General features: G+C 47.2%; 1 protein-coding gene across 1 annotated transcript; it reads left to right on the top strand.

The window, feature by feature from the left end:
- The first annotated feature begins 71 nt into the window (after positions 1-71).
- Positions 72-10,396, top strand: TMX2 (thioredoxin related transmembrane protein 2). The gene is made up of 8 exons (XM_040436387.1): positions 72-338; positions 1,383-1,443; positions 2,263-2,376; positions 2,705-2,781; positions 6,731-6,837; positions 6,929-6,994; positions 7,168-7,297; positions 9,928-10,396. Exons 1-8 carry the CDS (start codon positions 150-152, stop codon positions 10,048-10,050), a joined length of 867 nt encoding a protein of 288 aa, XP_040292321.1. The 5' UTR covers positions 72-149; the 3' UTR covers positions 10,051-10,396.
- The last annotated feature ends 1,341 nt before the right edge of the window (positions 10,397-11,737 follow it).

Raw genomic sequence — 11,737 nt, 5'->3', positions numbered from 1 at the left:
GCGCAGCCTCTGATTGGCCGGACGTAATCTGTAGTCCATGGGTAGTTCTGCGTCTGATTGGCTGCTGTTATATATCGCGCTGTGATTGGTCGGCGGCTTCCTGCTGCTCCAGGCTCCTTTGGCAGAGTGATCGCAATCTTTCAGTCAGTATGGCGGTGATCGCTCCGCTGCTCGCTCTGGTGTATGGGGCGCCAGCGCTATGGCGTTGGGTGTCGCAGCCTTATTACCTGCTGTCTGCATTGCTGTCTGCTTCCTTCCTCCTGATCCGGAAGGTGCCCCCTATGTGCTCTGCGCTGCCGTCTCAGCGGGAGGATGGCAATCCCTGTGACTTTGACTGGGTGAGGATACTGCAGGTGTTCAAGGGCACTGGCTTGTGGCCACCTGTGCATGGCTCTGGGGTTGGTTGGCACTCATAGCTGTGTGCCCATCTCCTTCACCAGCTGTTGGCGTCATTTTTCTGTAACCAGGATCACATGGTTTAATGTACAGTCCTAATAATTGGGTGTGCCCTCCCCCCAGTTCCTGGCATGACCATAAAACCTCCTAATGCGGAGGGCAGAGCCCTCTGACGACTTTGTGCATCATGTTAAAGTAGTGTGATGGTCATGTATGAGCTGCGACCTAGCTCTTCATGTATGTTGTGGTCCGTTATTACATGGGCTTGATGGGTCTTCTGGGGTGTTAGTGGTAACCCATTAGCGTGTTGGCGGATCCCTACCTATGAGCCTAGCATGTTCTTCTGCCCACACGGTGATTGCTGTTGTAATAGGACAAGTTTGATGGGATAGGAAGGAGTTAAATGTTGGTACTGGCCAGTTTGTATGCTTTCCTTTGCATTTATGGTCTTGTCCAACTGGTTGCACAGACTCCATACTGGAAGCCCCCACCTAGAATAAGTAAAAAGACCTGGGGGGATTTATCACGCCCTGCACTCCAGGATTCTGGCTTTAGAAAGTCACAGAATAGGTGCCCAAAATAGTATGTAGAGTCGGTTCATTGGTGGCACAGTGGCCAACAGTCCCTCCCCTCCTCCTCACGGCACCCGCTGTGTACATTTGTATTAAGGGGTTAATTTTAAGCTCCCCTGTGGTACTGAAGATGTGGGTACCTTCTGTACATTAAAGGTAAATGTTACTCCAGTCTGAATATCTACATAAGTGGTTTAGCTGTGTGAAGTTCTTTCTCTTATGCACCGACTTGCTGAGCTTGTTCCTATGCAGAAATATAGGTAAAAGTAAGCAGAATTGCAGTGTAAAGCATGGGGGAGAGTGAGCAGTAGAATACGGATTGTAGTCTCAAAATGAACAGCTTGGCAATGCTACAGCCCTTATGGCAGGGATTGGACCATTTTATGCTTAAAATCATTTTTCATTTTCTTCCAGAGGGAAGTGGAGATCTTAATGTTCCTCAGCGCCATAGTCATGATGAAGAACAGGCGGAGTAGTAAGTCTTAGAACTTTCAATATTAAAGAGCATGTGTCAGCATGATCAACCCTAGTAAACCATACTGCCTGGGTAGGGTTGATTATGCTGAGTACAAGGATCTTTCTTTAATTTTTATGCTAATTAGGTTCTCGGAGTACCGAGGGGTGGGCCTAGTTCCTCAGAGTAGCTCTTCACCTCCACCTTTCACCCATTGGCACTCTTTCCCCCCCACGCATGCGCCAGCAAGAATACAGTTGGCATGCCCCAATAGTACTCTTGCTGGCCGGGCATCAGAACAGTGAGGATGCCTGGCCCTGTCAATCAGTGGGTGAAAGGCAAAGGTGAATCGGTGCTCCGAGCAGCTAGGCCCGGCCTGCTGTGCTCCGAGCATCTGATTAGCATAAAAATATGCATTTCCCAAAAAAGTATACATCAGATTGCTGCAAGAGAGGGGTCATTGGACTGTGCATGATCAACCCTACCAGGAAGTATGCCTATTTTGGTAGGGTTGATCATGCTGACTGATTCATTTGTGGCAGATAAATCACAGGTGTCTTGTGCCACATGGAGCCCTAGCCTAAATGGAGGGAGTACAATAATTCTTGTGGCTCCAACATAAAAATGGGCGTCATCTCCTGCACCATGCTGATCACATGGGCAGTACCCAGGCTATGATGTGTGGGGCAACGGCTCCCCTATTAACCCCTCTGTGTGCTGGTCATACCTGACCAGTGGAATAGGTAAAGGGCAGTGATCCGTGCCCATACAGTATGTGTTTCCCTGGTGGCAGCTGATTGGGCAGCATTGTAACCGTCTTAACCCATTTATTGCTTTCAGTTACCATTGAGCAACATATCGGGAATATCTTCATGTTCAGTAAAGTTGCCAACACAATTCTGTTCTTCCGCTTGGATATTCGAATGGGCCTATTGTATGTCACCCTGTGCCTAGGTGAGTATCGTAGTCCTTCTAACAGGCTACACTCAGGAATCTTAAAGGGGTTTTCCGAGTATCTGATCAGTGGGGGTCCGACACAGGACCTCTGCTGATCAGCTGTTTAAGAAGTCACCGGCGCTGCTGCCTTCTCCGTGCTTACCCAGTACAGCGCCGTACATTGTAATAGTGGCTGTGCTTGGTATCGCACTGAGCCCCATTCACTTCAGTAGGGCTGAGCGCTATACAACGTACGGCACTGTGCGTGGTAAGCACGGACAAGGCAGGAGTGCCGGTGACTTATTAAACAGCTGATAATTAAGATTTCTCCCTTTCTTCTCCCCAGTCTTCCTCATGACGTGTAAGCCTCCTCTCTATATGGGCCCGGAACACATCAAGTATTTCAGCGACAAAACAATTGAGGTAAATTATTCAGGGTTGTCCGGAGAGACTGGCATAGTACCCCATAAATATCGCTCTGACGGGCTAAAGGGTCGACCTGGGTATAAGCAATGGCCGCAGGATTGATGTTGGAGTTTTATTGTATCTACCTTTTTCATGTATTTATCACCATCCAGTACTACGATCATATATCCCTCTAATCCTGGGTTAAAGGAGAGCTCTTCTAGGGGGCTGTAGGAAAAAGAATCAGCTGTACTGTAGGAGCTATGGCACTAGAACTACACAGCGCCATCTATTGTGCAGTGGACAGAGCTGGTAACTGCAACGCTGCTCTGCTCCTATTCACTTCAGTGGGAGCGGCCCTGAAGTGACCAGCTCTTCCCACCGCACAACGGATGCAGCTGTGTAGTTCTTGTCCCGGAACTACTGCTGAATGGGTGGATCTGTGGTGGTGGGAGATATTAATGGCCTGCCCTGGGGCTATCATTTGTAATGGAAAGGGGTTCCCCAGGAATAATTCTTTTTTCTGTAAACAGAAGATTCATACCTACCTGCTGCTTCCCACATGTCCATGTTCCGGTCCCCACGCTGTGTTTACATCCGTCACAGCGTGGACATGGTCACATGTTCCACTGCAGCCAATGACTAGCTTCAGTGGCGACGTGTTGCTTGTGGCATCCTGTATGTTGATTTCACTCCCTATATGTACAATCGCACTGAAAGGTGTTGTCCCGCCATTACATAGAATATTCATTTGATGGCTCACATATAAGGAAGTAGATTTACCACTTACATGTGGTTATGAAAAGTGAAGAGTTAGGACATTTACTTGTGTGCCGCCTCCTGGTGTTCAAAGTGTATAGTAATGTGCACATCCATCTACAGTGCTGGTGGTCAGGCATGCTCAGTCAGCCTCTCCATGTGTTCAATGCAGAACAATTCATAGAGATGGTATTCTGCAGTGACCACAGGGCAGAAACCTATTCCTATGAGCTGTTCTGCAGCAAATAGATGCTTGACCAGCAGCATTTAGCACAGTAGCTGGACGTGCATATTGCTATACGCTTTGAACACCAGGTGGTGCCCTACTATGTAAGAAAATGTCCTAAATCTTCACTAGATGGTTTTTAGAACATTGTGTAAATGTGAAGTATGCAGGGTGGATAAAAATCAATGATTTCTTTTATCATTTAAATTGAATTTTTTTTATTTAACCCCTTAAGGACTCGGCCCTATTTCACCTTACGGACTTGGCCATTTTTTGCAAATCTGACCAGTGTCACTTTAAAACGCTTTGACTTATCCAGGCCATTCTGAGATAGTTTTTTCGTCACATATTGTACTTCATGACACTGGTAAAATGAAGTCAAAAAAATTCTTTTTTATTTATAAAAAAAATACCAAATTTACCAAAAAAATTGTTCAATTTCTCTACTTCTATAATACATAGTAATACCTCCAAAAATAGTTATTACTTTACATTCCCCATATGTCTACTTCATGTTTGGATCATTTTGGAAATGATATTTTATTTTTTGGGGATGTTACAAGGCTTAGAAGTTTAGAAGCAAATCTTGAAATTCTTTCAGAAATTTTCAAAAACCCAATTTTTAGGGACCAGTTCAGGTCTGAAGTCGCTTTGCGAGGCTTACATAATAGAAACCACCCAAAAATGACCCCATTCTATAAACTACACCCCTCAAGGTATTCAAAACTGATTTTACAAACTTTGTTTACCCTTTAGGTGTTCCACAAGAATTAATGGAAACACTTTTTTGGCAGATTTTCCATTTTAATAATTTTTTTCCAGTTACAAAGCAAGGGTTAACAGCCAAACCAAACTTAATATTTATGGCCCTGATTCTGTAGTTTACAGAAACACCCCATATGTGGTTATAAACTGCTGTACGGGCACACGGCAGGGCGCAGAAGGAAAGGAACGCCATACGGTTTTTGGAAGGCAGATTTTGCTGGACAGTTTTTTTGACACCATGTCCCATTTGAAGCCCCCCTGATGCACCCCTAGAGTAGAAACTCCAAAAAAGTGGCCCCATTTTAGACACTACGGGATAGGGTGGCAGTATTGTTGGTACTAGTTTAGGGTACATATGATTTTTGATATAACAAAATAGCAAAGACAGGTACACTCTGCGGTTTTACTAAACCCTCAAACTGATTTTAAAATTGAGAGATTAGTCAACATGTCCTACGGTGTAGAACATGTCTAAGCCCGGGCACCACGCCAAGGTTTCTCAAGTAGCCCGGGACCTAACACTCTCCTAACTGGGCCATATGGGCAATACCAGGAGCCAGTGGGCAAATTACAGGAGCATGAGGCCGACTCACAAACAACTCGCCAGTTACCTCCAGCATGTAACCATGCTAGCAGTGGGAGGAGGGAGGAGTCTGCGAGTCCCACTCAAGACTGGCTGATATGGCCCAGGCCTCACAGGTGCACCTAAATGTGACCTGTAGATGGAAAACAGGCACATTTAAATTGGAGTTTATAAACCTCCACGAATCTCTATATATACAAACTGAAAAGACTAGCGTGGTATTAGCATTAGGTGCTCAAACCTTAAGGACCGTACCGGTACGTCATGTGTCCCTAAGGGGTTAAATCAGTTTTTTTGTTTTGCTTTTTTTATTAATTTTTTTTTTAATTATAAAATGCTTTTTGAGGAAAATATATTACCATTCAAAGGTTATTCCATCATGAAATAAAGAATAGTTTTTTAATTATGTAGAATAAGGCTGTATATGTTTAATTTTTTGGGTAAATAAATTCCATGAATCCATTCACAATGTCATGCTCTTCCAGAGGTTTTTGTAAGATTATTGGGCAGTTTCTCTGCCTACAAGATATTATCACAGATGCTTGGTTTACTTTTGCAGTTCTCAAAACTGAATTTGACTCAGCAGAGATCACATGCCTCTTCTTCACAGCAAAAATGTTATAACATGAACAGAGTTGAGAAAAAGACCTTAATCCTAACATCTACAAACCTATGAATACAGAATCAACCTAATCAAACTAATATGAAAAGTTGTTGTTCTAAAAATCTTCATCTACTTGCATATTATAAGTTATACCAGCAAGAATTAGTCTTTATGTAGAAAACTATGATTTAAATCAAGCCTTACTGACTAGTGATTTAAATCAAATCCACCCTGGAAGTATGCTTCATTATTTATGGCTAATCCCTTTGGTTCAAATGCTGGAACTGCAGAACATCCATGACCATGGTATTGCATGTACATATACAATGTCATATCGTCCCTTTAGAAGCAGTGCGTATGTTGGTACATAGCCCCAACCTTAAGTGCAACCCCAGTGAAAAATAGAGCTATACCAGTGCTCAAACGTGTATGGGCAGTCAGTGGGTGCAGCCGTTCCATGTTGGGGTGGATTTACACTGCCCGAGCTAAAGCCGCTTGTCAGGATGGAAGTGTTCCTTCCCAACAGTCGGCTGCTCGTTCAGTGGAGGTGAAGCGTTACATTTGCAGTGATCTCCTTTACAGTATGAGGAGGAGGGGCTGCTATTGCAATCTCTTGTCCTCATAGAGCTGCAAAGTTTCTGGGCAGCAGATCTGTTTAAACCGCACGATCCGCTGCCTAAGAACGATAATTTAGGTGTCTGCATGAAGACAGGATCCCCCAATGAATGCCCGTTCATTGGGTGATCGGCGGCACCTTTACACGGGCAGATTGTCGGGAATGATAATCTGCCTGATCATTGCACCTTGTAAATCCACTTTAAGACTTAAGCCTCATTCACACGTCAGTGATTGTGGGCCAAAACTAGGACTGGAGCCTCCACAGAGAAGGTAGAAGGGAAGATCTGCTCTAAGTGCCTTTACATGCTAGAAACGATGTATTTTACCCCTCCTGTGACCTCCTCCATGCACAGTGACGTTTGGCATTGTCCCCAGATTTGCCTCATGCATTGTCTGAACACTTTTTCTGTAGGAGGAGATACAGTCTGATCGACGCGTTTCATGGATTGTGGAATATTTTGCGAACTGGTCATCTGAATGTCAGTCATTTGCTCCCATTTATGCAGAGCTGTCTCTAAAGTATGTTATTTTTTTCCACTTTATCACACTAACACCCAGATGTGCCGTCCATGGCTTCCCCTGACTTGATGTTTCTCATTTCCATGTACAGATATAACTGTGCCGGCCTGAAATTTGGTAAAGTGGATATAGGCCGATATCCGGATGTCAGTACTAGGTAAGAATTGCCGTAACCAGAACTACTGTGCAGGCGAGGCTTCGGCATCTTACTGTGGTAGCCCCCGTTCTGCCTAGTTTCGGCTCTCCTCACCACCCTCCAAGTGGGGCTAGGGGTTGCTCTTGGTGTTCCTGAAGTGCTGTAACCCGCCATTAATGATTTACATTTCACAGGTACAATGTCAGCACCTCTCCTCTGTCCAAGCAGCTCCCCACACTCATCCTGTTTCAAGGGGGAAAGGAGGTATTGCGACGACCACAGGTAGATAAGAAAGGACGTGCGGTGTCTTGGAGCTTCACTCAGGTAATCTCCTCCTGTGTGGTAGCACTGGCTTGTGGTAGTGTAATCTTGCCTATCTAGTCTCAGCAGTAAAATACATTTGGTTATAACTCCTACTAGGGATCGACCGATTATCGGTTTGGCCGATATCGGCTGATATTGAGTATTTTGAACGTTATCGGCATCAATTTTGCCGATATACCGATAACGTATGGGGAACACAGAACGTGCTGCTGACAGCGCTCTGTGTTCCCTCAGCAGCACAGGGGAGAAGGAAGCAGTGTCTCCTCCCCCTGTGCTGCTGCTGCCGCTGCCGCCAATGAGGGGATAGAACATAAGAGGAGGGGAGGGGCTGTGGCCGCTGCGCCACCAATGAAGATAAGCCTTTCATTCATTCATATATACAGGAGGCGGGAGCTGGCTGCAGAATCACATAGCCGGCTCCCGACCTCTATGAGCAATAGCTGCGGTCCGCGGTAGTTAACTCCTCAGGTGCCGCGGATCGCAGCTACCGCTGATAGAGGTCGGGAGCCGGCTATGTGATTCTGCAGCCAGCTCCCGCCTCCTGTATATGAATGATCGAGAGACTTATCTTCATTGGTGGCGCAGTGCGCCCCCCCCAAGCCCCCCAGTATTAATCATTGGTGGCGCAGTGCGCCCCCCACCCCCATCCCAATCCCGGCCAATAGTAAAAACATTGTTGGCGCAGTGCGCCCCCACCCAGTATTAATCATTGGTGGCAGTGGCCACAGGATCCCCTCTCCCCTGCTCCTCCGATCGGAGCCCCAGCTGTGTAAGCCTGGGGCTCCGATCGGTTACCATGGCAGCCAGGACGCTATTGAAGCCCTGGCTGCCATGTTCAGCTCCATGCTGCTGTGTGCACTATGCACAGAGCAGCAGGGACAGTGTGAGATCCTATCCTACTGTTCTAGTCCCTAAGGGGGTTAAAAGTTAGTAAAAAAAAAAACACAAAAATATTAAGTATAAATGAAAAAGATTTATAAAAAAAAATACACATTAACAATAAACAAAAAAAATACACATTAACAATAAACATATTAATTTTCAGCAGATTTGTGTAGGAATTTTTTTTTTTTTTCTCAAAAATGAAAATTCCCAGAATATCGGTATAAATTATCGGCTATCGGCCTGAAAGTTCACAAATTATCCGTATCGGCCCTAAAAAATCAATATCGGTCGATCCCTAACTCCTACCTGTGCTTTGTCGTGGAAAAGATTTGCTGTGCCTTGGAGCTTTACTTGGATAACATCATTCTCGGTCATCGCTCCAGTCACACTTGTGCTATGTGTCTGATCTCAGCAGTACATTACTTTCAGTTATTACAACTCCTCACGTGTTCTGGTTGGGTTACAGGGGAATGTGATTGTACTGCAGAGCAACCTCCCAAAGCCTTAGTAAGATGCCCAGTGCCACCATGGGCAGACACAGCTGTAGAATTTGGTCTGTCCACTGGACCACCACAATCACGAAAACAGGGGTCCTACAGCCCCTATTTGAATAGAGCAGCAGTCAAGCATGCACCACACTACTCATTCAAGCTGTATGGGACTTCCGGAGATGGATAGCGGAGTACAGTGCCATAGACGGAGGGGTGGTAGCATGGGGGGTCAGGACCCCTGTTCTAAGTGGGATCCAGCAGTCAGATCAATCTAGCCATTATCCACTAGTGGATAGGGGATGGCTTATTAACAATACACCTTGTCTCATGTAATTGGTATCTATCAAAATTTGGCTGCAGGTTGGTCCAAATCCATGGACCCTGCCCAGCCATTCCCCAGTGTAAGTGATGGGAAATGCCCTTTTAGTTTAAAAAGAACCTGAAGTATTTTTTATTTATTTTTGGGTGTGGTGTCTATGGTCCTTTATATACAGGGAACCCTGGCACAGTACAGGTTGTGCAGTCAGTGTGACAGGTATGTGAATTAAAGGGGTATTCCAGGTATGTGAAGTTGTGCCCTATCCATAGGATAGGGGATAACTATTAGATCGGTGGGGGTCCTACTGCTGAGACCTCCATCGATCATGAGAACAGGGACCTCGTACCCCATTGAGCCCCCTAAAGTGAACAGAGTGGCCGGTCAGGCATACCTCTGTTCATTGGTATATGAGTTCTGGAGATAGCCGAGCCCTGAACTCCCATATAAATGAATGGAGAGGCTGTGTGTATGCCCGGCCAGTCACTCATTTCAGGGGGGCTGCAGGGGGTACGGCACCCCTGATCTCGTAATGGGTGGGAGTTCCAGTGGATCTAATAGCTATCCCCTATCCCAGGGATCAGCAACCTTCGGCACTCCAGCTGTTGTGAAACTATAACTCCCAACATGCTCCTTTCACTTCTGTGGGAGCTCAGCCAAGTAAGTGTGCATGATGGGAGATGTAGTTTCACAACACCTGGAGTGCCGGATGCTCTATGGATAGAGCATGACTCCACCTAAGCTTAATATCCCTCTAGGACAGTGGAGAGTCAATGCAGATGGTGGCTGTTGCTTTAATGGGCTCTATGTAAAGCCTCACAGTGGCCACTGCAGGAACATAGTTTCCCACATGAGAGCAGTGAAGGTGGTGTCTTGTGTCTATGAACCCGTAGTAGGGTCTGTAAAAATTTTTAATTATTTTTTGCTTTGTATATCAGGAAAATGTTATCAGAGAGTTCAACCTGAATGAGCTGTACCAGAAAGCAAAGAAAACCTATAAGAACCAAGATGAGACAGAAGCTGAGGAGAACACTCCAATAGAGAGCAAAAAGGACCAGTAATCAGAGGGGCTCCTGCTTGAACCTTCATCATGTAAATAGAATAGAACTACCACTCCATCATGATTCTGAGGTCTCCCTTCATCCGCAGTCAAGGTGTTTTTTTTAATGAATATATAATATAAGAAGAAGGTAATAGAGGACTGTGGTGTCCCATATGGCCCATTCCCTCCTCCGCTGTTACACTAATTCCGCTAGGTCTTCCCAACATCTTCAAGGTTCAACACTCTCTCTCTCTCTCTCCTGGCTGGCATATGTTGGATCGAAAGACTCTTCTGGTCATCACTTCATGGACATTGCTGATTTATTAATGGGTTAACCTACAATAAATGTTTCCTCTTTAACCCATGGGAAGTCTCTCTAGGTTTTCTTGAATGGGTCTGCTTTCTCTAGAAGTATCGCATTCACTTAAATAAGTGGCACTGCTTTCTCGCCCAGTTTCCTTGGGGGACACAGAAGACCTTGGGTATAGCTCATCTCCCTAGGAGGCGTGACACTAAGTGAAGACTGTTAAGCCCCTCCTCCACAGCTATACCCTCAGCCTGGAGAGAGAGACTGCCAGTTTTTGCTTAGTGTCCAAGGAGGCAAGACACTCCCTGCTCTGCAGGGCTGCTTTCTCCTTGTTTCAATTTTAGTTTTTTACTTTTTATTTTATTTTTGTTCCAGATCATCAGGGATAACAGAGACGCACTAGACCTCTCTGTTCTCCCGGGGTTGAGCTGCGCCAGTGCCGGTCACCCGCACTGCTGCCTCCCCCACAGAAGGCAAGGTGGATCAGGGCAGCCTCGCTCCCCTACATCCCGCCAGCGCAAGGGTCGCCCGCACGCCAAGTCCCTCTCCCAGCGTCCTGCCACTACGGTGCCAGTAGCTGAAGGGGCGACCCTGCTGGAACGGACCGAGGGTGAAGACGACTATGGTGAGAGAGAGGCTTCTCCAGCCCTACGTCCCCCGTCCCCCCCCGGTCTCCTGCGTGCCTGACCCTATACTGGGCCTATGGACCCTTCTGCCCATGCTAGACCTGGGCTGTCGCAGGGCGACATTCTGCTCCCTCTCTCCTGGCCTCCAGGACATTGGCACCCTTCTCCCTACAAGAAGAATGCCTAGGGAGCTGCGGAGGTCCGCAACTAGCTGCCCCTGATGGAGGGGTTATGCAGGCGTCCACCCTCACAGACCCGGTCTCAGGGTCCCCCTCCCTCTTACCGGCCACTACTTCAGGGCCAGAGGGCCCGCGCCTTGCTGCCACTGACCCTCCCTACTCTCACGGACACCGTTCCAGGGGAAAGGAGGTTGTAGCTGCCGGCCATATGGAGCGCTGTTCTAGGCAGGTGCCCGCTCCAGGGGTGAAATGGCTGCCGGGTGCAGGGTCCTCACTTCCGGACAGCTGGGTGGGCACCGCGGCCTGCAAAATGAGCGCTTCAACAGCCCCGGCCGACCGTCGGAACAAAACTTGTGTTCCACTTCAAGGCCGCGATCCCGCTCTATCCGGGTCCCCGGCTCGCGGGGTGGGCACCCGCGGCCGGTATGTGCCGCTCCGTAGGCCCGGCTGGTACTTTAAGTACTGTGCGGCCCCGGTCATCCGGGCGCCGCTAAAAATTTAGGCCCCGGCTCTTACGGCCCGCGGGGTGGGCACCCGCGGCCGGTATGTGCCGCTCCGTAGGCCGGCCGGTACTTTAAATACTGTGCGGCCCCG

Source organism: Bufo bufo, chromosome 6 (assembly GCF_905171765.1).
Source record: "Bufo bufo chromosome 6, aBufBuf1.1, whole genome shotgun sequence".
In the NCBI taxonomy this organism is placed as follows: domain Eukaryota; kingdom Metazoa; phylum Chordata; class Amphibia; order Anura; family Bufonidae; genus Bufo; species Bufo bufo.
The sequence above is the reverse complement of the archived record's forward strand: the minus strand, read 5'-3'. Positions and strand labels throughout refer to the sequence as shown.